The sequence below is a fragment of the Myxine glutinosa genome, chromosome 3 (genome assembly GCF_964187855.1).
Source record: "Myxine glutinosa chromosome 3, kmMyxGlut1.1, whole genome shotgun sequence".
Classification (NCBI taxonomy): Eukaryota; Metazoa; Chordata; class Myxini; order Myxiniformes; family Myxinidae; genus Myxine; species Myxine glutinosa.
This window is the reverse complement of record NC_136263.1, coordinates 44,139,800-44,167,536: the sequence shown is the minus strand read 5'-3', so window position 1 is coordinate 44,167,536 and position 27,737 is coordinate 44,139,800. Positions and strand designations below refer to the sequence as shown.

At 42.7% G+C, this 27,737-nt stretch overlaps 1 protein-coding gene across 4 annotated transcripts in view; it reads right to left on the bottom strand.

Annotated features, from left to right (window-relative positions):
* Nucleotides 1-27,737, bottom strand: part of LOC137423623 (uncharacterized) — a 364,689-nt gene that overhangs the window by 275,309 nt on the left and 61,643 nt on the right. For all 4 annotated transcript variants that reach the window (XM_078773964.1, XM_078773961.1, XM_078773962.1 and 1 more), the window contains exon 4: nucleotides 3,359-3,484. In XM_078773964.1, coding sequence (XP_078630090.1) covers nucleotides 3,359-3,484 — 126 coding nt within the window. The remainder of the gene's footprint in view (nucleotides 1-3,358; nucleotides 3,485-27,737) is intronic.

Genomic DNA, 27,737 nt, shown 5'->3' with positions numbered 1-27,737 from the left:
TCTGAGTGAGGAGGTCCCGGAAAACTCAGTTCTTATTGGGAAAGCACAATCCACATCCTGGTTTGGCAAGTTGGAGAAGAGATTTCGATATAAGAGGTAAAGCCAGAACATGGGAAAGGAAGGTATCGAGTGCTGCACCAAAACATTGTGTTGTCATGTGACCACCTGCCACTTGAAATACAATAAGCCTGGTGTCTTCGGGCCTTGAGTTATAGCCCCTGTCGGCCGTTGAATTAACACGAGGTGGCCTTCCAAGGGTGGCAATAAGAGTACCAGCTTAACAAGGTTAACAAGGGCATCACATCAGCGACACAGCATACCCTTATGGACTGTTACATTACATCCCTGTCGACATCAGCCTCATTCTGCTTATGGAATAGGCCATTGGATACTCATGGATTCTCATTGCTGAGCAAGCATGGATTGTTAATGAGCAAAAATGGATTGATAATGAGCAAAAACGGATTGCTAATGAGCAAGTATGGATTGTTAATGAGCAAGTATGGATTGTTAATGAGCAAGTATGGATTGTTAATGAGCAACAATGGATTGTTAATGAGCAAAAATGGATTGTTAATGAGCAAGCATGGATTGTTAATGAGCAAGCATGGATTGTTAATGAGCAAGCATGGATTGTTAATGAGCAAAAATGGATTGTTAATGAGCAAGCATGGATTGTTAATGAGCAAGCATGGATTGTTAATGAGCAAGCATGGATTGTTAATGAGCAAAAATGGATTGTTAATGAGCAAGCATGGATTGTTAATGAGCAAGCATGGATTGTTAATGAGCAAGCATGGATTGTTAATGAGCAAAAATGGATTGTTAATGAGCAAGCATGGATTGTTAATGAGCAAGCATGGATTGTTAATGAGCAAAAATGGATTGTTAATGAGCAAGCATGGATTGTTAATGAGCAAGCATGGATTGTTAATGAGCAAAAATGGACTGTTTCTGTGAATTGAGAAGAGAAGAACCACCTTTAGAGGCCATTTTCCCCCGCAGAGCAGGGGCTGGCCTTTTTCGGGCACCATGGTCCCCTTTTCGAAGCGATGTTTTATGGCCGGATGCCCTTTCTGCCGCCAACCCTGTTAGTCGCTGTTAGCCTGTTAGTACTGATTGGGAAGCAAGGCAGGAATTGATCCCTTATTTGGACTCTCAAGTTAATGGTGTGATGACCTTTTATTGTGGGGAGAGTGTAAGAGGTGCAATGGTGTGGGCCATGTTTGTGGGAGTTGTTGGTTTGGTCGATCTATGTCATTGTCGCTCGATTGATCTGGTCTTGGTTCGGCCTGTGAGGAAGTGATGCTGAACTTGTGCCATGATTCATTGAATATTTACGTGGCAAACATTTTTGTGTCACGTGTTCTTTCCCTTTTCAGGTGTATACCATCTCGTTCAGCCGCTCCACATAGCCAAGTCTAGCTAGGCCTGCACCCAATCGTGTAACCCTACGCTGAACCCTCTGTATGGTAGCTTCGTACTAACTGAGATGTGGTGACGACTGAACACAACTGCACAATATTTTTGATGACGTCACATTAAAATTCCTGTACAAAACATTAAATCCCTGTACATATTTTGAACACCATACGGGAAGCGATTCTTCACAAGTCACGTTACCCCATTTATGGCTCACATAACAGTTTATGATATGACAATGTTCACATGTACAGGGCGTTTCAAAAAGATTGATACAACTTTGACTTCCTGCCATTCCTTTGGTTTTTGACCTATAATGTTTTCCGTTTCAGAGTTTGATGGTGTTATCGTGGTGTTTGTTCCCTGCGATTTGTAGCTCCGTAGCTCAACTTACCATTGACAGTGCAGCAGAAAACAAAAGTGGTGGGTCTGTGGTAATGAGACGAAATCAACAACTACAACAACATTTTCTGGGGGGCAGAACCACCTGAGGAGATCACTGAGAGGTACCTGAAAGGGCCTAAGGTCACGTGCTTTTGCGCCTTCAATACCAGATGTGGAATGCTCGGGCCTTACTGGTTTGAGAATGACAACATCAGGACGGTGACGATCAACGGTGAGCACTACCGGGCCGTGCTCCAGAAGTTCCATGATGATCTAGCCCAAAAGGTCACCCCAAACAAGCTCAGCGTGACCTGGGTAATGCAGGATGGTGCATCCCCGCATACAGCTGGTGACACCATCACTTTCCTGCAGCAGCTCTTCAGACACCTCCTCGTTGACCTGGGTACCGCTCATGACTGGGCACCCCATAGCCCAGAATTGAACCTTCTGGACTACTGGTTCTGGGGGGCTGCCAAGGGCTCTGTCGACGTCAACCCCCCTGCCACACTGGATGATCTGAAACAGGAGGTGTCGGACTACCTCCAGGCAGTGCCACATGAGACCTACAGGACAGTTTGACAGAACTTTGGAGTCGGGATCAATTCCTGTCTGAACCACGGAGGGGCACACATCGAGAACGTCAATTACAAGGATTTTGTGTAAATGCAATTTCAGACCTTGGGCTCTCACTAACTCCAGCAGTGACTGCAATAACATCAGTGACAGAAAATACCCTGTCATGAGCTTTCAATAAATGTTTGGTTCACGTTCCTGAGGTTTCTGTTTATTTTTATATAAACGTTTAAAGTTGTATCGCTCTTTTTGAAACGCCCTGTACATACACACACACACACACACACCCATACACACACACACACACACACACACACACACACCCACACACACACCCCCCCACACACACACACACACACACACGATTTACGATGTACTTTATAAATTACCTTGATGTCTGTGTGCACGCATTCGTTTATTATTGGTGTTGATATTCATATTTTTACATTTTTAGATATTTATATTAAATGGTGGTTGACCAAATTGAGTGACTCCACCCTCAGAGAGTGAATAGCAATGAGCACATGGGCTCATGAAAGCCCACACATGGACAAGACATGAAGTGAAATTCGATGAGACTTCCCAGCCGGTTTGATGAGGATGCTCCTCCGGAACTGATCATTCCAAGATGGAAACACAAACTTTTATAAACACGGAGCATCAAATACAGGCCACGCCCAGGAAGAGCAATAACAAGAGTGGAAGAGTGTGTGGATGTGGATGTGATGCCGAAAAAATCATCGAGATAACTGGAAATGGTAACGAGGATGATAACGTGACCCCGCCGGTGATCCCTTGGGGAGCAGATGTTTCGAGAAATTATAAATGAGAATGAACACAAATCGAACACGTTTCATTACAAGGAGATTATCTTAAGATTACTATAACCCACGAATAGTATAATGTGGATAACTATTTGTTATGGTGAGAGAAACACAACAGAAGTTCAGGGTTAAGGATTTCCTGGAGAGAAACTCACAAAACTTGGCGCTGAAGTCCGTGTACTGCACCAGCATGCCCACAGTACCCCGGATGTGTCGAAAATTCTCATCAGGAACGGGCGAGTCCGTCCCAGCCAGACTGGTCAGAACTTGGGCAAAAACGTCTGGAAACAGGAAAGATGAAAATGAATAAATGAAACGATGTTCAGAAAACAAGAAATCAACATCTTTCTCAATCCACGTTGATGGAGAACAGAACGGGAACAACGGGGAAGGAATCACATGCGGATCATTCCATGGAGACTTGTGGAACAACAAAATGGATAAATTTACTATGTTCATTCACACGATGTTTACTGTATTGCACAAACCAGGGTTCAAATCTTTACATTTACATTCATTTACTGTGTTCATTTACACGATGTTTACTGTATTGCACAAACCAGGCTTCAAATCTTTACATTTACATTCATTTACTGTGTTCATTTACACGATGTTTACTGTATTGCACAAACCAGGCTTCAAATCTTTACATTTACATTCATTTACTATGTTCATTCACACGATGTTTACTGTATTGCACAAACCAGGGTTCAAATCTTTACATTTACATTCATTTACTGTGTTCATTTACACGATGTTTACTGTATTGCACAAACCAGGCTTCAAATCTTTACATTTACATTCATTTACTGTGTTCATTCACACGATGTTTACTGTATTGCACAAACCAGGGTTCAAATCTTCACATTTACATTCATTTACTGTGTTCATTTACATGATGTTTACTGTATTGCACAAACCAGGGTTCAAATCTTTACATTTACATTCATTTACTATGTTCATTCACACGATGTTTACTGCATTGCACAAACCAGGGTTCACATCTTTACATTTACATTCATTTACTCTGTTCATTCACACGATGTTTACTGTATTGCACAAACCAGGGTTCAAATCTTTACATTTACATTCATTTACTGTGTTCATTCACATGATGTTTACTGTATTGCGTAAACCAGGGTTCAAATCTTTACATTTACATTAATTTACTCTGTTCATTCACACGATGTTTACTGTATTGCACAAACCAGGGTTCAAATCTTTACATTTACATTCATTTACTCTGTTCATTCACACGATGTTTACTGTATTGCACAAACCAGGGTTCAAATCTTTACATTTACATTCATTTACTGTGTTCATTTACATGATGTTTACTGTATTGCACAAACCAGGGTTCACATCTTTACATTTACATTCATTTACTCTGTTCATTCACACGATGTTTACTGTATTGCACAAACCAGGGTTCAAATCTTTACATTTACATTCATTTACTGTGTTCATTCACACGATGTTTACTGTATTGCACAAACCAGGGTTCAAATCTTTACATTTACATTCATTTACTGTGTTCATTCACACGATGCTTACTGTATTGCACAAACCAGGGTTCAAATCTTTACATTTACTCTGTTCATTCACACGATGTTTACTGCATTGCACAAGCCAGGGTTTAAATCTTTACATTTACATTCATTTACTCTGTTCATTCACACGATGTTTACTGCATTGCACAAGCCAGGGTTTAAATCTTTACATTTACATTCATTTACTCTGTTCATTCACACGATGTTTACTGCATTGCACAAGCCAGGGTTTAAATCTTTACATTTACATTCATTTACTCTGTTCATTCACACGATGTTTACTGCATTGCACAAGCCAGGGTTTAAATCTTTACATTTACATTCATTTACTCTGTTCATTCACACGATGTTTACTGTATTGCACAAACCAGGGTTCAAATCTTTACATTTACTCTGTTCATTCACACGATGTTTACTGCATTGCACAAGCCAGGGTTTAAATCTTTACATTTACATTCATTTACTCTGTTCATTCACACGATGTTTACTGCATTGCACAAACCAGGGTTCAAATCTTTACATTTACATTCATTTACTGTGTTCATTCACATGATGTTTACTGTATTGCGTAAACCAGGGTTCAAATCTTTACATTTACATTCATTTACTGTGTTCATTCACACGATGTTTACTGTATTGTACAAACCAGGGTTCAAATCGTTACATTTACATTCATTTACTCTGTTCATTCACACGATGTTTACTGTATTGCACAAACCAGGGTTCAAATCTTTACATTTACATTCATTTACTCTGTTCATTCACACGATGTTTACTGTATTGCACAAACAAGGGTTCAAATCTTTACATTTACATTCATTTACTCTGTTCATTCACACGATGTTTACTGTATTGTACAAACCAGGGTTCAAATCGTTACATTTACATTCATTTACTCTGTTCATTCACACGATGTTTACTGTATTGCACAAACAAGGGTTCAAATCTTTACATTTACATTCATTTACTCTGTTCATTCACACGATGTTTACTGTATTGCACAAACCAGGGTTCAAATCGTTACATTTACATTCATTTACTCTGTTCATTCACACGATGTTTACTGTATTGCACAAACCAGGGTTCAAATCTTTACATTTACATTAATTTACTCTGTTCATTCACACGATGTTTACTGCATTGCACAAGCCAGGGTTCAAATCTTTACATTTACATTCATTTACTGTGTTCATTCACACGATGTTTACTGTATTGCACAAACCAGGGTTCAAATCTTTACATTTACATTAATTTACTCTGTTCATTCACACGATGTTTACTGTATTGCACAAACCAGGGTTCAAATCTTTACATTTACATTCATTTACTGTGTTCATTCACACGATGTTTACTGTATTGCACAAACCAGGGTTCAAATCTTTACATTTACATTCATTTACTCTGTTCATTCACACGATGTTTACTGTATTGCACAAACCAGGGTTCAAATCTTTACATTTACATTCATTTACTCTGTTCATTCACACGATGTTTACTGCATTGCACAAACCAGGGTTCAAATCTTTACATTTACATTAATTTACTCTGTTCATTCACACGATGTTTACTGTATTGCACAAACCAGGGTTCAAATCTTCACATTTACATTAATTTACTCTGTTCATTCACACGATGTTTACTGTATTGCACAAACCAGGGTTCAAATCTTTACATTTACATTCATTTACTCTGTTCATTCACACGATGTTTACTGTATTGCACAAACCAGGGTTCAAATCTTTACATTTACATTCATTTACTCTGTTCATTCACACGATGTTTACTGTATTGCACAAACCAGGGTTCAAATCTTCACATTTACATTAATTTACTCTGTTCATTCACACGATGTTTACTGTATTGCACAAACCAGGGTTCAAATCTTTACATTTACATTAATTTACTCTGTTCATTCACACGATGTTTACTGTATTGCACAAACCAGGGTTCAAATCTTTACATTTACATTCATTTACTGTGTTCATTCACACGATGTTTACTGTATTGCACAAACCAGGGTTCAAATCTTCACATTTACATTCATTTACTGTGTTCATTTACATGATGTTTACTGTATTGCACAAACCAGGGTTCAAATCTTTACATTTACATTCATTTACTATGTTCATTCACACGATGTTTACTGCATTGCACAAACCAGGGTTCACATCTTTACATTTACATTCATTTACTCTGTTCATTCACACGATGTTTACTGTATTGCACAAACCAGGGTTCAAATCTTTACATTTACATTCATTTACTGTGTTCATTCACACGATGTTTACTGTATTGCACAAACCAGGGTTCAAATCTTTACATTTACATTCATTTACTGTGTTCATTCACACGATGTTTACTGTATTGCACAAACCAGGGTTCAAATCTTCACATTTACATTAATTTACTCTGTTCATTCACACGATGTTTACTGTATTGCACAAACCAGGGTTCAAATCTTCACATTTACATTAATTTACTCTGTTCATTCACACGATGTTTACTGTATTGCACAAACCAGGGTTCAAATCTTTTCATTTACATTCATTTACTGTGTTCATTCACACGATGTTTACTGTATTGCACAAACCAGGGTTCAAATCTTCACATTTACATTAATTTACTCTGTTCATTCACACGATGTTTACTGCATTGCACAAACCAGGGTTCAAATCTTCACATTTACATTAATTTACTCTGTTCATTTACACGATGTTTACTGCATTGCACAAGCCAGGGTTCAAATCTTTACATTTACATTCATTTACTGTGTTCATTTACATGATGTTTACTGTATTGCACAAACTAGGGTTCAAATCTTTACATTTACATTCATTTACTGTGTTCATTCACATGATGTTTACTGTATTGCACAAACCAGGGTTCAAATCTTTACATTTACATTCATTTACTGTGTTCATTCACATGATGTTTACTGTATTGCACAAACCAGGGTTCAAATCTTCACATTTACATTCATTTACTGTGTTCATTCACACGATGTTTACTGTATTGCACAAACCAGGGTTCAAATCTTCACATTTACATTCATTTACTGTGTTCATTCACACGATGTTTACTGCATTGCACAAGCCAGGGTTCAAATCTTTACATTTACATTCATTTACTGTGTTCATTCACACGATGTTTACTGTATTGCACAAACCAGGGTTCAAATATTTTCATTTACATTCATTTACTGTGTTCATTCACACGATGTTTACTGCATTGCACAAGCCAGGGTTCAAATCTTTACATTTACATTCATTTACTGTGTTCATTTACATGATGTTTACTGTATTGCACAAACCAGGGTTCAAATCTTACATTTACATTCATTTACTCTGTTCATTCACACGATGTTTACTGTGTTGCACAAACTAGGGTTCAAATCTTTACATTTGCATTCATTTACTGTGTTCATTCACACGATGTTTACTGTATTGCACAAACCAGGGTTCAAATCTTTACATTGAAGTGTGGTGCTGCGCACACAACTTGCTTGCCAAAGAGGTAGGCCACAACGCGTTTGTTAAAACCAAAAGAGTCTTTATAGTCAGGTTCATTATGTTGAGATTTATAATTTCGTTCTTTTTTTGTGGAGATTAGCAAACCTATACATTTTTGGAAAGCTTATAGCACCAGGAATCCGAAAAACCATGTTTCCATTTGCGCAAATTTTTTTTTGGCGGCCATATTGGATTTTCAAAATGGCCGCCATCGGAAACCTATTTTTCGCGATATCTCAACATCCGAACCACCTAGAGTGCTGATTCCAACACCTATACCCACATTTTTGGGGATGAGGAATCACATGAAGCCATCTAAAATAATCTACACCTACCCTGGGATACCAGGTGGCAGCCTACAGCGGATTTTCAAGATGGCCGCCATCGGAAAGCAGTTTTTTCACGATATCTCAACAGCCGAAGCACTTAGCAGTATTTATTATATTGATTTCACAACCTATATAATATCTATATTTTGGGGGTGGCCATTCAAACACAGTTTAAACCAGAAGCCAAAATTGAAAGTTTATTCTGGCTAGTAATGAAACTAATGAGATTTACTTACCACAAATTTTCTACCAAACTTATGAATGTACAAAGCATCTACATATATTTTCAGTTGTATTTTAATGCACTATTTTGATAAATATAAAGCTTGAAACTTTTGAACTGAAGCCTGTGAAGGAAACTCTTATTGGCCCACTAGGCTTGATTGGCAGGTCACATGGGTCGTGACCCAGGTCAAAAGAGTTGTTTATATATCTGGACACATGGAGTCTGAGCACCATGTGTTTGTGGTCAAAATGGCGGGGAGCAGCTGTCAAACTTACTTGATAAGTGATGTTTGGACTTGAGACACAAGTAATACTCCAAAGTTCCTGAATGTTGTTTACATAAATCTGAGCTAGCATAATTTTGTCGCCCTAGGTTTAAATCCATTTGTGTTCATCCATAAAGATATATAATAAAACTTTTTTATTTGAGACAAGATACAAGACTTTGCTCTCCACCCAGCAGTACACTCCACTCTGTCATGGCTCTATCCCTAACTGACCTGGTTCATTGTGAGAGGGATTTGGGGGTTACACACCCTGCCCACAAGTCACAGGAAGCCATAAATCAAGCCATATAGAGTATAACTGTGTACTATTATGAGTGTGTATGCAGCATGATACCCCAGTGTTGTTTTCAAACATACCAACATAATATGCAGATACAGTTTTATATTAATTATATTTCCTGGATAAATATAAATTTTGCTCTGAATATAGTTTATAGTCAATTATCCACAATACTTTTAAAAAATCTCTCCCCACCCTCCACCCCCACAAATATTAAATGGTGCATCTTTGACCAATTTATTCTGATGGGGAGAGGCAAATGTGGCCTCTGTGGAAGCGTAACTCAGTGTAACTTAGTAATTGGCACTGGTAACTTATTAATTAATACTAGTAACGAACCAAGATACGAGCAGGTGTGTTAAAGCTGGGAGTCCATTGTCCACCTCCTGTACAGCCCTGGGCTAAAGCACCCTCCCACTGTGTAAATGGAAATCACAGCAGGAGGGGAGCGAGCTGATGCCAGGACTTGGTACATGCATGACCTCGGGGCATTAGCGGACAGAGGATTAAGTCCAGTTTGGCCATATAAACGAGAGCAAACGTGGAGTCAGGAGGACTTGCTACGAGAAGCTCTGACCAACGGGAGTGGCGGAGGAACATCAGCCGAACGAGAAGGACAACAGCGAAAAGTGAAACCTGATCCATTATATTATGCGGTATTATTTGGTAAATGGAATGAAGTGAATAACCAGTTAATAAACCAGACCTTTTGTAAAACCTGTGTCCGACCACTGGCGTCTTGAGTCCCTTCAACACTTCCCTAACAATATGGAGGCACCGCTTGGATTTTCGAGTGGACCTCGCCAAGGTAAGCATCTTGGGGATGGTCCATTATGAAATATGAAAGAAAAAAAAAAAAGAACCAATTACTAGGGGATGTGTGTGGGACTTGTGATTGTCCATAGGTAATCCAAGGATGGAACGTTTTAAATGATTCTATTATTCGTGAGCTTGCGAGGATATGTACATTATACGCTGAGTATTAAAAGCCTTACTCTGGTCTGCAGGCAAATCGGCTCATGAAGTGCACCATGAGTAGATTTGTTTGCCGGTTCGGTAAGGTTCAGTAAGGTCCGTATACGTGTACAATTGTGTACACCCGTTTTAAATAAAGAAATAAATAATTTTTTTTTTCAGTTTTCCCGCCATTTCTAAAAACTCGTTCGATCAACTAATAAATTCATGACAGACAATCCCACCTCATGCCGGTCCAGAATTACTGTGAAAGATGGCGATTGGATAAAAATTGCATACCAACACTCCCTCACTGGGTCTCATTGTCCCTCATGTCCATTCCGGCACCCTGTCTCTTCCTCCCGCTCTTTTTCCCTCCCTTTACTTCCCATTGGCGGACGTTTTGCGAGAAGCAAAGCGTTTTGCAGGACGCTTCCAGGAAACAAAACCAGTGCTGTTGTTTTGTTTTTTTTGACGAAATTTGGTAAAGATGTAGCGTATATGACACGGACGAAATGATTAGATTTTGGTGAAGATCCGGATCCGGCTACTAGAATTTCTAAAGTGATTCTTCACCATTGGGAGATCGGGCCAACAACGATACAAAGCACGATATCTCAAAAAAAGTTATGGACGGATTTGGACACGAAACTTGGTCGACACGTTGTGTGTCTGACAAGGACAATTCGATTCAATTTTGGTGAAGATCTGAATATAGATTCGGATATGATTTTTAAAAAACATTTTAAGTGATTCTTCACCATTGGGAGATATGGCCAAAAACGATACATAGCAGGATATCTCAAAAGGTTATGAATGGATTTGGACAAAATTTGGCAGAGAGGTGGTGTATGTGATAAGGACGAAATGTTTAAATTTTGGTGAAGATCCGGATCCGGCTACTAGAATTTTTAAAGTGATACTTCGCCATTGGATAATAGGGCCAAAACCGACATATAGCAAGATATCTCAAAACGTTGTGGACGGATTTGGACGAAACTTGGTGGACCGGTTGTGTGTGTGACAAGGGCGAATCGATTCGATTTTGGTGAAGATCTGAATATGGCTTCGGATACGAGAATTATTTAATTTCTCAGTGATTCTTCACCACTGAGAAATCGGGCCAAAAGCGATATATAGCATGATATTTAAAAAGGTTGAATGAATATGACTAAACTTGGTGGACGAGGTGGTTAGGTGACAAAAACACGCCGATTCCATTTTTGGTTCAGGTCCGAATCCAGATCCGGCCTATCAGTGGGATACAAAACATAAACTGTTCACCAAGGCGGAGATATAATAATAATAATAATTCTGTATTATTTAGTTAACCAGTTTGTGTGAAACCTCAACCTAAATATAAAAATTGATCTGCTTGGTGTTAGTTTAAGGGCTGTTCCAAATTTATCCTGATTATGAGAGATAATTACAGGAAATGGAAAGCTGGTGTAAATGGTGGGATGTCAGAGGTAATGGTGTGGTTTAATGTTCACACTGTTTTGGAAAATAATGCTCGATGCAACATGATCCTAAAAATAACCCATCCCTACATCGAAGGATCAGGAAGGGAAGGAATGGAAAATTGCTGGGGACCCGAGGATGTGCCTTTTCAAGGTTTGAAATTAATCGGACAAGTGGGTCCCAAGGTATGGTCACCGTACTCGCAAGCTGTTCGCTGTGGCTTTGCGAATGGACCAAACCATTTCATGTAAAAAAGGGGGGGTTCCGTGGTCGTTACTCCCACGTGGTTTCAAAGAAAATTTGTTGTTGTTGTTTGCACGCATTTTTTTGCAAGCACGTACGGGCAAGCACGTACGTGCGGGCACGCCCTAGTATACGTGCGGGCACGCCGTGACAAGATATGGAATTAATTGCTTTCAAGAATGCAAAGGTTGACAAGATATGGGATTTTAATAGGATTTTAATGGGATTTTTAATGGGATAAATATAGAAGATGTTTGTTTTTGTCAAGAGAAAGTGACAATTGGCGGAGAAGTCACAGAGGCCGGGTTTTGGGCCTTTGACAGTAGAGAAATTGAGTTTTGACAGCAAAAGACTTCCAAATAATGGTTGTGGCAAACAGTGACTTCTGGGATGACAGGGGTGTGGGGTATTTGGCATCGCCAGACTAGCTTATTGGTTTAGGAATGTTAAGAGGTCATTGCAATGTGATAATTACAACGTTTCACTTTCGTTGTGGCAACGTTTTGCTCCAACGTTTTGAGAACATTCAAATGTTGGGTTTTGCTAACGTTTCCACAACGTCACTACAACGTTTCACTTTCGTTGTAGCAACGTTTTGCTCCAACGTTTTGAGAACATTCAAATGTTGGGTTTTGCTAACGTTTCCACAACGTCACTACAACGTTTCACTTTCGTTGTAGCAACGTTTTGCTCCAACGTTTTGAGAACATTCAAATGTTGGGTTTTGCTAATGTTTCCACAACGTCACTACAACGTTTCACTTTCGTTGTAGCAACGTTTTGCTCCAACGTTTTGAGAACATTCAAATGTTGGGTTTTGCTAACGTTTCCACAACGTCACTACAACGTTTCACTTTCGTTGTAGCAACGTTTTGCTCCAACGTTTTGAGAACATTCAAATGTTGGGTTTTGCTAACGTTTCCACAACGTCACTACAACGTTTCACTTTCGTTGTAGCAACGTTTTGCTCCAACGTTTTGAGAACATTCAAATGTTGGGTTTTGCTAACGTCTCCACAACGTCGCTACAACGTTTCACTTTCGTTGTGGCAACGTTTTGCTCCAACGTTTTGAGAACATTCGAATATCAAGTGAATCGAATAAGAATTCACGAGTTATTTAATTATTAGCGATTAAGGAAGTACTTATTTAATTAATTACATTTCGTATTAAATTACAGTAATTACATGACAGTAATTACCTGAGGTAATTACAGTAATTACAGTTCCGGTAATTACAGTAATTACAGTAATCATTACAGTAATTGCAGTAATCTTATTACAGTAATTACATTACATTACATTAACTCAGGCACCTTTTGAGTAAGGAAGCTGATATTTGGACATGACACTGACCAAGTGATGTGGCTGTCAAGGAAATTTTTGATTTATTGATTAATCATTTAATAAATTAACTCGTTGATTTATAAATGACTTATTTAATTAAAATTCCTCAGAGATACATCTTCGGATGAGATACTTGCAGATTGGTTATGCTATGAGCCAATTGATTAAGGAAAATATTTTGTGATGGCCATATTGGCAATTTCGTGGCCATATTCGTGGCAACTCAGTTAGTGCCACTGCACCTTTAAAATGCATCCCTGCGTTCATTTTTTTGATCGATTGAGTTGAAATTTTGAACAATCGGATCTGGACTGTCGTTGTTAACGACTCTAGCACGCACTCGTCCAATCAGGATGGAGCGGTATGGTCCCCGGATCATCACTGCCCGCAGTGTTAATTAGTTTTACTTTTTCTCTTGGTCATATAATTTTGAAGACATGCATGTCATGATAGAGGAAATGTTTGTTCTGTTGAACGGAATAAATGTTGTTTATTTGTGTGGGTGTGTATTTCTTGTGTATTTTGGATATATTTTCACGACTAATTCCAGTTAACATCCTGCAAAATTTGCTCGTTTGCTGGCCGAGTCGAAATTGCGTTGAGTTTCTATGGCATGCGCCATTAAAAGCGCTGTGTAATGGTTGAGCTCCCTTTATTTCGTTTTGGTCATGCGGATGAGCAGACAAAGTGACGAATGCTGCGGCTGGAGCAGTAGAAGCGATGTTTTAATTGAAATGATGTAATTTAATTCAACGTGGTAGGTGGGCAACACCACAAAGCATACCTCTTTTTAAGGTGTGTTCAAACCCATGAACATTTCAGCAATCAATACGATGCTGAAATGATGTAAGTTAATTTAATGAGTAATTAATAAGTAATTTAATGAGTAATTTAACAGAAAGAGAGACAGACAGAAAGAGAGAGACAGACAGACAGAGAGACAGACAGAAAGAGAGAGACAGACAGACAGAGAGACAGACAGAAAGACAGAGAGACAGACAGAAAGACAGAGAGACAGACAGAAAGAGAGAAACAGACAGACAGAGAGACAGACAGAAAGACAGAGAGACAGACAGACAGACAGACAGAGAGACAGACAGAGAGACAGACAGAAAGAGAGAGACAGACAGACAGAAGAGAGGCGTAGATGAAACCCCTTTTGCTCAGGTGCTGTGCAGCGCTGCACAAAGATCCATATGAGCGGGGCCTGGGTGCTGTGTAATTAGTACACAAAGAACCAATTACTAGGGTGCTGAATAAACACAAAGATCCATTTTTTGGAGCTGGTTCTCCCGGTGCTGTGATTTATTCAAAGAACCAAAATATTGTAAGAATTAAGCTATGATTTGTCGACATTATAAATACTTTAATATATGTAACGATTTTGTAACGATCGTCCTGCAAAAGGTCTGCTCGTTTTTTTTTTCCTTTGAGTCGTAAATTCCTGTTGAATTCTCATTAAAATGCGGAATTAAGTACGCTGTCTGATGATGGAGATCCTTGATGCGAATCAGGAAAAGTGAATGAGCGGACAAAATTTGGGAGAGGTCTTACACACGGTTTTATCTATTATTCGTGTTTTTTTTTCTCTAGCGATCTGTAAATACGGGTTTTTTTATATTATTCACACTTAGAAGAAGTTGAATGATATGATGGGATATTCTTCACACTTATGGAAGAGGTTGAATGATATGATTGGATATTCTTCACACTTATGGAAGAAGTTGAATGATATGATTGGATATTCTTGTCTCACGAATGAAGGATGAGTTGCCTTTAGTGGTTGCAAAGAAAATTTGTGGAGACCAGGCAAAATGGGGAAATATGTCAGATATGACCCTAGGACAGGACGGTGATTCATCAATTAACATGAGGTACGAACCAGAGGTGACGACCGATGAGATTCGATCTCAGTCAATGGATGGACCTGTCCTGACATCATTGGGGAAAGGGCTTATGCAAGGAGTCATTCAAAATGATTAATTTGATTTATTGATGAATATTGATGAATTGATTGAAATTGAATAATTGATTGTTGATTGATTGAATCTAATTGATTGAATTTAATTGAATAAATTTAACTGAATAAATTGAACTGAATAAATTGAATTGAATATATTGATTGTTTGATTGATGAAAATGCGGTCTCAATAAAGAAGCTTTGATATCTTTGCGAGATATTATCAATGTGGAGACAACCTGGGAAAATTGAGCAAGGTGGTGAGTTAATATACAGATATATATGTGCGGTTACCATTGTGTGATTTCCCCGTCAACAGAGCGGACACCTGAGGATTCACCCATTTCATACTGACCCTCCGGCTCATCTGCAAATACTGATCTGTGAGATCGGATTGTGCAAAAGCCACAGCTGAGGGAGATTCTCTGGAAATCACCGTGTGAACAGGTGGAGAGATCCTTCCTGGAGGTACGAGTGAAGCTTTAGAGGAACCTGGAACAAGCTACAACACATCCAACGCTACTTTGATAAAAGGCAGAATGGGAAATGGAGCCTGCAAGAATACACAAGGACAACCAGAGATTCCACAAAAAGGTACTTGTACACATCATATGTACGACCGTTATGGTGCCGAAGCTATAAGGCAGGTCGAGAATTGGTATTTGTGGACAAAGGGACATGATGAGGAGTTTCCAAGAGATGGTACATTTGAGCGAAGTCGATTGGAAAGATTGGAACAAAGATTGAAAGCCAGGAAGAGACAGAATCTGACGGTAGACTGGCTTGCATTCCATCTTTGGGATGGTGAATCCAGACAACGGGAACAGCAAGAACGGATAACGGATCTAGAACTTAAAATAAAAAGGATACAGGATACAGCGGAGGAGACAAATGCACAACTGCCCTCGAAATTAGGAATGAAAGTGACAGTTGTCCCATCTGATTTCCAGTTGTCTCCCCAAAAAGGACGGTACAGAGAATTTTTTCGTGTTTCAGGAGACAACGAGAGATTGCAGTGGCAACTCAGGGATGTAGAGATGCAGCCCAGCAATACAAATGCACAGGTGCACAGACCAGGAAACGACAGAAACCGGTGTTTCGAGTGTGGAAAGATGGGACATTGGAGAAGAAGATGTCCGTATGTCAACAGGAGGACAAGGTCATGGGGCAAACCAAGATCAAGGGTACCAGTGCGTACCGGTACCTCAGACAATGATTAGGCCTTCATTGCTGCAAATCCCAAATGATGATTGGCCTCAACAGATTCGATTACTGGACAAACATGAATAACTGTCGATGATTCTTGGGTCTGAAAAGTTTTCGGAGCAAGAATTATTCAGTTATTCTTTTGCTTGTAAGCAAATTAGTAATTAATTGATCACATGCCGAAATTGGATCTTTTATGTTGGGCACACAATTTTAAATTTACAAAGTTGGAACAATTGCTTTGAAAATTTTTGAAACCAAGTGACAAGGGTCACATCATGATCAGGTGGGAATTTCGGACTAGTGTTCCGCATGATTGATAAGTCAGTGGTCGACTGACATGTAAATGGGTGTGTAGTCAAATTTGGATAAATTATTGTGAGAACTGAAAGGGTAATTTCAATGTGACATCATAGGGGTTTTCTAAGAATAAACTTTTTGGTCCATTTGTGTAATAGCATTTCTAAAATTGAAGGACAAATTTTATGAAATTGAAATAAAATTGACACCCATCTTGATCTGTAAATAATAGCCACAACGCAAACAAATACGCATAATGCATGCGTGTGTGTATTTTTGTGTGTCAATGTTAGTGTTTTTTATTGTTTTGTGTATCAATCTTACAAGATTGTTGACACCGACAGTGTGTCTGTCTGGAAATGGATAGTTTTATGTGGATGGGATTGAATATGCAGAGAATCCATAAAATAAAATAGAAATATAATTTGATTATGAACAATATCACTTTTGTCAAGGGAGATGGAGAATAAAGATTTGATTTGCTGACTTATGAGCAGCCATTCATTGATAGTAAAATTGGGAGTAATCTTGGGATTCCATCTTGATATAATTTATATGAGAATCAAAGCTATTTATGGATATGAGCTTCATAAAAATGTGGGAGTACAAAATTAGCCAAAGTTTGGAGAGGTCTTACACTGACTTCCCAGAGTACTCTGCTCACGGATTTTATATATATAAACTTGAATTTTATCAGAATATAAATTGGGCTGTAGGTATGGATGTGTATTAGGCATAGATGATAAGGGAAAATAGTAAAATCTTGCTGATTTGAACTATTGTGAGTTTTAAAACGGAATGCATTGTGAATCTTAAACCAAGGGGCAGACATGAACGCGCTGTTACGTTATTTATACTCAGAACGCGATGTCACGGGTACCTGCAACATATTTGTTAAACTCGCACACCTATATTGGCATACTGGTGTCAGTAGTACTCACTGGGTGCATAGAAATGGATGAGCAACAGTTAACGGGGTTTAAAATAAAAACACTTACTTGGATATTTTCTACAAAAGTATGGGTTTCAATAAGTGGTAGCTGTACACATGGGATTCATCAAATTACGTTTTGGAGTTCAAACAAAGTCACTGGTTAACAGATGGGAATGGATAGTAAATAAATTCTTCGATGCTGGGTAAATGAAGTGAGATATTACAAAAAAAACTTATGAGAGCTATTGTTCTTCCTTGCAGCAGTGGGAGAAAATTTAGATCCAACATAATGAATCTATAAATGAATGTGATAGGGATAATATCTTCAATTTGTACTAATTATTTGATTGTGGGTAAAGGAATTAATTTATCGTAGTGGATTGTTAACAAGCAGCCTGAAATGTCCTGAGAGTGTGCATCCATGTAATCAGAAATCCCAGATTTGTTTTTTACAAACAACATTTTGGTAGAGATCTTATGTGGACGAATACTTGCTTGGTAGATAAAAACGGTACTGCATGTTGGCAGCCACTTCGGTGGCCATTAAGGCCGAACAAATAGGGAGAAACTGTAATTGAATATGTAATTTACAGATGAGTATTTGGGAAGTAAAAAGGGAATTTATTGATTTGGGAGACATTTTTCGAAGGCTTATTAAAGTGTTATAATATGACATGTGGCAAGGCAAATTATTGGATGGGAAAATTAGATCTGGCTATAGAATAAATTTATTGACCCCTTGAAGTTAATTCTTCGAATCATTGTTTCACTGGCATTTTTGTTCAAATTGGAAATAGTTTGGTAGAGCTTTGGTTAAAACCTTTGGTTGCGGTATCTTGGAACGAAATGATAAACCATAGGAGATTGATAAGAATAGAAACGAATATGGACCCAAAATAGAAAGTTGGATTCATGCCTCTCATTGCAAGCAAGCACATGGGGCTAAGGTGGACGATCCCACAGAAAATGAGGCTGCACCTAGCAGCCCAGCAGAACATTCAGTGGCAGATAAATGATAGTCGTGATTTACAGTCATTTGAATTACATTTTAACACCCCTTGCATTGATAAACATTACATTTTCAACATGTGATATTCCTACTTGGGATAGTGACATTTATTTGCCTACATGACATACAATTACCTGCTGATATTAATACAACATGAGTGAAAAAATGTATCACAACTACACTCATGATCAGGGGATTGAGTTCAACCCCGGGAGATAGGGGGATCAGGGTAAGACAAATAATCTGATTTATGTTACATATTAAGGGATTTTCTTTATTTACCTTTTAGGAAGCTTGTTAGTTTGGTATATAATGTTGAATGTCATCGACATATAATTATGTCATCGGTATGAATATATACAAGGAGTAGCAGACTTGTTTGTTGGTTTAGTAGTTATAGTGGCAATTGTTTTAGTGGTGGCTTGCTTGAAAGCCTTAGTGACGGTGTGCTTGAATAAGGTAACCAACAACACGATGATAACGCATGAAGTGACAAATGAGGAAAGAAATGTGGAACCAGAAAAGGAAGACTTTTATGGCGACATAAACAGTAGAATTAAGATAATGGCATAACGACAATGTTATGAGTTGTGTCAATTACAATATCAGTGAACTCATATCACCACGAGTGACACACTGTTAGGAAAAAAAGAGGGAAAAGAAAAAAAAAGTGGAGAGGAATTATGGTAATAATACATTATGCTTAATTTGTTGGTTTGGGAAAATTGTTGTTGGGAATTAGGTATTCCCGTTTGTGATTGTAATCATATACAATTTATTTTCTTAGAGTAGTGCTAAAATACCTGCATGAGTTAATTTTTGTGAACAATTTTGTGAATAAGGAAAAACAACAAATTGTTGAATGTGAAACTGTCGGAAGATATACATGATTATGCTGATTTCATGGTAAGATGTACCCTATCTGATTCAGTGTGTGCGGAAAGCAGATTCAGATGTGACTGAGCATAAGGATAAGACGAGATCACATTTCGGAGGGATTGCTAACGGAATTGGGAAGAAGTTCGAGAAAGAAAATTTGTGGCTAAAAAATGAAGTTAATCATGGCATACACCCTCTTTCTCAAAGAATGATGAAGACATTCTCCCGTGTAACTTGGAGATGAATGCTTACCTTCACCAAGGAAATTTATGTGACCATTTGCCTGGATCACACTGCAACATATGAAAGAAAGGCGATCACTTACTCTTGTTCGAAGGCTTCGAACATTCACCACATCAGAAGTTGCAGGATAACGACATTTTACCTGCAACCTCTGTGAAATGTGGGGACATATGTTATTACTTCACCAACGTCGGGGGAACCAGCATGGAGCTGCAAAAACGGCTGTGCCCTTGTCACAACAGCTGTGCACGATTCTGTTGGTTGCTCCTGGTATGGACCATGGATGACCTGAACACCATGGTCCCAACATCATTGTGGATGCATCCGGCATCCCTGTTCCACATCTTGCTGGCCAATCAACGTCACACCAATACTTGCTGCCCACTCACAATGAGGGAGGAGGCAAGTCGACTACAACTGGGTGAAGGCCTTGTTCAGGAATTACTATGGTTTACAGCAAAAAGTGGCAAGAATGCTACAAGGAGAGCAGGGTCAGTCTATGACTCCGCAATGTTACCACAACAGCGAAATCCTACACGAAGTAGTGCAGGAGCTATGAAGACATTAAGAGAAAATGTTTCATACCAGGATTCAAACACAAGTGATCAGCCCTTCCTTTCAAACAAAGTCAACATTTGTGTGGAGGCAAACGTTTTTTGCCAGATGGTGCAGATGCTTTACAAAACTTGAAAATGAAGTGAAATTGTTGTATCTTGGTGATGGTGAAGTGTTGTTTTGAAAATATATTTGTGATGCAAATGCAATAGATTGAACGATATGGAAGGAGTCAATGACCAACGAAATGTTTTATGATTCTTGCAGGATGACGGTGTATGCCCAAAGGAATTTGATTACCAAAGTGATTGATTATTTACTTATACTTGTAATGATGTTTACTTGTAGTGATTGATTGTTTACTTATATTGATGTTTAGATTAATGGTTAATATAAACAAAAACAAAAAGATGAGGGAATTGTGGAAGCGTAACTCAGTGTAACTTAGTAATTGGCACTGGTAACTTATTAATTAATACTAGTAACGAACCAAGATACGAGCAGGTGTGTTAAAGCTGGGAGTCCATTGTCCACCTCCTGTACAGCCCTGGGCTAAAGCACCCTCCCACTGTGTAAATGGAAATCACAGCAGGAGGGGAGCGAGCTGATGCCAGGACTTGGTACATGCATGACCTCGGGGCATTAGCGGACAGAGGATTAAGTCCAGTTTGGCCATATAAACGAGAGCAAACGTGGAGTCAGGAGGACTTGCTACGAGAAGCTCTGACCAACGGGAGTGGCGGAGGAACATCAGCCGAACGAGAAGGACAACAGCGAAAAGTGAAACCTGATCCATTATATTATGCGGTATTATTTGGTAAATGGAATGAAGTGAATAACCAGTTAATAAACCAGACCTTTTGTAAAACCTGTGTCCGACCACTGGCGTCTTGAGTCCCTTCAACACTTCCCTAACACCTCCTATCCTGTTTCACTGGATGGGGAGAGGCAATAAATTAGTATGCATTCTTACCCAGTTTTACAATAAGGGGGTGATCATTTCATTGGGGGGGGGGGGGGTCTTTTTTATCCTAAGCCAATTTTTTTTCCTTATCCAGTGACAGCCCAATCATTTGTTTTTACATCCATGTGGCACCCACTGTTTTTCTTGCACAGGAGGTAGAAAATACCTTTTTATTTATAAATGAAAAGAAAGTGGTTTATTTCACTTCTAATGGTAATAAACTAGCTCCACTCCAACCCCCCTATATCAACTGGTCTGCCCCAGACAAAACCAAAACAGACAAAGTGACAGAACACCACGAACTTAGTCCGAGGGCAGTGAATCTGAACAATACAGCGGTTGAAAAGATCAAGGCTGCTATCATGAGTCATGGCAATCCATTTACCACAGAAGGAAATAGCATATACAACTTGATCACACATGCCTATGTCCCAGAGGAGCACACGTCACAAATCCTGAATATCGACAACATTGGTCAACACTTGTACGAAGAGTATGTTGACGAAAGAATCAACGGAACAGTCAGCTTATTTGCACCCGTGAAAAAATAAAACAACAAGATGTACTTGTCTGGTGTGAAGAAGACCAAGATCATGCTCAGGGACAAGTCAGTCGACTTGAAGGAAACAAAAGACTTGTATGGAAGGCTGATGATATTGACAAAATCAAGCCGTGATGTTGACCAGAAAGACGCAATAGGCAACTACGAATTCACCCTTACACCTCGCGCCTTGTTCGCACCAAACGGTGACCTGCTTCCTTGCCTTGACAAGTCAAAGTTAATCCATCTCCTTGTGAAACATGGAGACAGCTCCGGGTGACTTAGCTCCGACCTCAAGTCCTCAAGCTCAAGTCCATAACTCTGCAGCTATGAAAATAGCAGTAGTCGACGCCATGGTTCTTGTACAGAAATTGTCGACAAAACCAGCTGCAACAGTAACCGTTGAAGATCTCAGTGTCAGCTTTAATACCAGATTGATGTCACTGACAAGACATTTTGACGAAGTTATCCTCGTGTTTGATACTTACAAGGCCGATTCGTTGAAGCAAAGCACAAGACAAAAAAGACGAGGGGGGCACAATCCAGTCCAGTACCAAGTGAAGGACAATACCAAGATCCAACACATCACCATGAAGCGGTTCTTGTCACACGATCAGACAAAGTCAGATTTGGCAGAATATCTGGCTGAGAAAACGTTGGAGTACAACAGAGATGCCTCCAAGCTGATAATTGTATGTGCAGCAGGAAAGGCCAAGAGCAACAAAGGCGTGCATTTTGAAGACAATAATCATGAGGAGGCAGACACTCTGATGATTCACCAAGCAGTGCTGGCAACTCGCCGCAATTCCAACGCAGAACAGCTTACCTTCTTCTCTCCTGATACGGATGGCCTGGTCTTGGTCATAGCTAACTATGATGTTCTGCTCAAAAACACTGCTGTCTCCCTTGTGTCGGGCCTTGTGCAAGTACAACCAATCTGGAACAATCTTGGCGTCGAAAAGGCCAAGGCATTGCCAGCATTCCACACATTCACAGGAGCAGACAATACTGGACGGTTTTCGCGAATAGGCAAAACAACATGGTTTGAAGCTTTCGTCAGAGCCGATAGTGACGTGATACAGGCCATGAGAATGCTCGGTGATGCTGCAGATGTGACCGCAGATCAGATGTCCAACTTGGCAAGATTTGTATGTGCAGTGTACGTACCAAAGGGAATATGTATCAACAGCATTCCGGAGTTGCGCTGGTACCTCTTCTGTAAACACATGACTGAAAGTCACAAGTTACCTCCAACGCTAGGGGCTCTAAATCAGCATGTTGATCGTGTACATCTTCAGGCAGGGGTATGGGCTCAGGCTACTATCGCACATCAAGTGTTCCTGGATCCACAGCAACATGGCTACTTCAAGGACAATAATGGGGAATTGAAACCACTAATGACAGATGTACCACCAGCACCGAAAGCAATACTTGAGATGGTCAGATGTCAGTGCAAAGGAGACTGCTCATCGAGACGGTGTTCGTGCCGTGCCAATGACTTGGCATGCACAGACTTGTGTTTGTGCAGCTCCGAATGTGAAAACGACGATGACTGTCAACCTGTTCTCTGCTCTGACGACAGTGATGAGGACATTTGAAAACCTATGAGGACAAAATGTTGATGAATGTTGACAAAGATAAAATTTCATCTATGGGAAATATTCTATGTTCAAATAAAAGTAATTATTACATGTATAATTATGGATTGTATAGCCTCATCTCTATATACTTACCTCTTGAATACATAAATCACCTGTTTAGGATATATGAGGGATGTGGTTTCATAATTATGATCCGTGTGCCACAATGTAGCGAAACATCACTCAATGTGGTATACATATTCAGAAAAAAACATGTTTCCTGAAAGTGGCCATCTTGAAAATCCACTGTAGGCTGCCACCTGGTATCCCACGGTAGGTGTACATCATTTTAGATGGTTCCATGTGATTCCTCATCCCCAAAAATGTAGGTATAGGTGTTGGAATCAGTACTCTAGGTGGTTCGGATGTTGAGATATCGCGAAAAATAGGTTTCCGATGGCGGCCATCTTGAAAATCCGCTGTAGGCTGCCACCTGGTATCCCAGGGTAGGTGTAGATTATTTTAGATGGCTTCATGTGATTCCTCATCCCCAAAAATGTGGGTATAGGTGTTGGAATCAGTACTCTAGGTGGTTCGGATGTTGAGATATCGCGAAAAATAGGTTTCCGATGGCGGCCATTTTGAAAATCCAATATGGCCGCCAAAGAAAAATTTGCGCAAATGGAAACATGGTTTTTCGGATTGCTGGTGCTATCACCTTTCCAAAAATGTATAGTTTTGCTAATCTCCACAAAAAAAGAACGAAATTACATAACAAACCTGACTATTATTTCGAAAGCTCGAACTGCAGCACGAAGCGGGCTCGAGCTCAGAGCCCGCATATATGTGCCGAGGCCACGCCTAGTCCCCGGGTGTGGCCGATCGGTCGAAGGGCGGGGCATGTACCATCGGTCCCTGCCTGGGCGCTCGCGCCACCCACTGGTGCGTGGAATTATTACCCCTTCTGCCCGCCACATGCGCCCCCCCAGAATTCCCGCGCACCTGAAAGGTGAGTTTGCGGGGAAGCCGGATGACCCGGCCGAAACGCCCCCTGGCGATGGGTGCAGGGCTGGAGGGTAGCGGGCCGGTGGGGCTGGGGGTGCCGGGGGTCCGACCGCCGGGGGGCGGCCTCGACACGGAGGCAGAGCTGCTGGCGGGGGTGCCGGGGGTCCGACCGCCGGTGGGCGGCCCCGACGCGGAGGCAGAGCTGCTGGCGGGGGGTGGTCCGGATCGAGGTGGGCTGGCTTGAGGCGGTCCACGGAAATGCGATCCGGGGCACCGCCGATGTCGACCGTGAAAAATTTGACCCCGGTCTCCAGCACGCGGAAGGGCCCGTCGTACGGGGGCCGTAGCGGTGCCCGGTGGGCGTCGTGCCGGATGAACACGTACTTAGCCGTGCGAAGCTCCGGGGCGACGTGGGAAGGCGGGCAACCATGGTGTGCCGTTGGCACCGGGGCGAACCTCCGGGCGGTCTCCTGAAGGGCGGAGCGCTGTTGCGCCGCGGACCAAGGAGCCGTGGAGTCGGGGATAAATTCACCCGGTACCCGCAGTGGTTGCCCGAAGACCAGCTCCGCCGAGGACGCGCGCAGGTCGTCCTTGGGCGCCGTCCTGAGGCCCAGCAGGACCCAGGGGAGCCTGTCGACCCAGCCGCCGTCGCGGAGGCTGGCCCGGAGCGCGGCCTTCATGGAGCGATGAAAGCGCTCGCACAGGCCATTGGCCTGGGGGTGGTAGGCCGTGGTGTGGTGTAGCTTCACCCCGAGCCCTTGCGCCACCGCGGCCCAGAGCTCCGAGGTGAATTGGGGGCCACGGTCGGACGAGATGTCCGACCGCCAGAGGGCGCCAGGGGGCACCGAACCGGGCAACCCAAGTGGCGATAAAGGCTTGCGCCACCTCAGCCGCAGACGTCGCCGCCAATGGGATGGCCTCCGGCCACCGTGTGGTGCGGTCTACCATGGTGAGGAGGTGGGTGAACCCTAGCGAGGGGGGCAGAGGTCCCACCAAGTCGACGTGCACGTGGTCGAACCGCCGCTCGGGCACCGTAAACGGGGCCAACGGTGCCTGGGTGTGGCGGTGGACCTTTGCGCGCTGGCACGCATGGCACGTCCTGGCCCAGTCGCGGACGTCCTTCCTGAGGCCATGCCAGACGAACTTCGCCCCGACGAGTTTCTGGGATGCCCTCGCGCCAGGGTGGGACAGGCCATGGATGGCGTCGAACACTGGGCACTGCCAGCCAGCGGGCTTACGATGGGGCGAGGCCGGCCGACTGAGACGTCGCATAGGAGGGCCGTGCCAGCGGCGTCGAACGGCACCTCGGTGACGCGGAGGCCCGTGACGGCGGTCCACAAGGCCTGGACGCCGGGGTCAGCGGTCTGGGCCTCCGCCATCCGGGCATAGTCGACCCCGAGGTGGACCGCGTGCACGACGGACCGGGAAAGGCAAATCTGCCACCGGGTTGTCCTTACCCGCCATGTGACGGATGTCCGTCGTGTACTCAGACACGGCAGAGAGGTGGCGCTGCTGCCGTGCCGAGCATGGCTCGGCGACCTTGGCCATCGCGAACACAAGGGGCTTGTGGTCAACGAAGGCCGTGAACGGGCGGCCCTCCAGCAGATGGCGGAAGTGTCGGACCGCCCGGTGGAGCCCGAGCAACTCGCGGTCGAAGGTGCTGTACCGGCGTTTGTGCGGGCGAAGCTGCCGGCTGAAAAACGCCAGCGGTTGCCAAGCACCACACACCCATTGCTCGTGCACCGCGCCCACCGCGTAGTCCGACGCGTCGGTGGTGAGGGCGATCGGTGCATCGGGCGCGCCAGCATGGTGGCATCGGCCAGAGCCAGCTTTGCGCCCGCGAGCACGCCGCGGCCATCGGCTCCGACCATGCGATGTCACCTTTGCCCGGCTTGCCCCGAAGGGCCTCGTGCAAGGGGCGGAGGAGCTGGGCGATGTGGGGCACGAAGCGGTGGTAAAGGTTTACCATGCCCAGGAACTCCTGGAGCCCCTTGATCGTGCGGGGCCGCGGGAAATCCCTAACCGCCTCCACCTTGGCCGGTAAAGGGACGGCCCCGTGCTCGGTGATGCGGTGCCCCAAGAAGTCGATGGTGGCTTCGCCGAAACGGCACTTGGCGGGGTTGATGATTAGGCCATGCTGGCCCAGGCGTTCGAAAAGCGTGCAGAGGTGGAGCATGTGCTCCTCCCGGGACGCGCTCGCGACTAGGATGTCATCCAGGTCGACAAACAGGAAAGGTAAGTCGCGGAAGACACTATCCATAAGCCGCTGGAACGCCTGAGCCGCATTCTTCAACCCGAAGGGCATCCTTAGGAATTCGAAGAGGCCGAAAGGGGTGATGACGGACGTCTTCGGGACGTCGTCCGGTTGGACGGGGACCTGATGGTAGCCCCGGATGAGGTCCACCTTAGAAAACACGGTCGTGTTGGCCAACCGGGCGGAAAAGTCCTGAATGTGTGGGACCGGGTAGCGGTCGGGGGTGGTGGCGTCGTTGAGCCGGCGGGAGTCCCCGCACGGCCGCCATCCCCCACCGGGCTTCGGCACGATGTGCAGCGGAGAAGCCCAAGCGCTGTTGGAGCGCCGCACGATCCCCAGCCGCTCCAGCATGGCGAACTCCGCTTTCGCCACCGCGAGCTTCGTGGGCTCGAGTCGGCGTGCCCGGTCATAGACCGGCGGCCCGACCATGGGGATGTGGTGCTCCACAACGTGTTTAACGGCCACCGCTGAGAAGGTGGGCCGCATGAGGGCCGGGAAACTGGCGAGGAGGAGGGTAAAGTCGTCCGCTGCCGGAAGCGTGCAAACTAAACTCGCCGGCACGGAACCTTCCAGCAAGCCGCTTGGCAAGCCGCTCAGTGAGCCGCTCAACGAGCCGCTCAGTGAACAAGCGAGCGAGCTAAAGGTTTCGGCCTGGACGAGCCGTCTGCGCTTCACATCGACCAACAACCCATTCGCACATAGGAAGTCCGCACCAAGCAATGCCATTGGCACGCTGGCGGTCACGAACGACCATTGAAAGCGCTGCCCTCCGAACCGCAGGGAGAGGCAGCGCTTCCCGAATGTGCGAATGGGTGTACCATTGGCGGCAAGCCACGCAGGGCCCCGGCCCGCGGTTCGCTTGTCGGACGTGGAGGCGGGGATGACGCTTACCTGCACTCCTGTATCGCAGAGGAAACGGCGC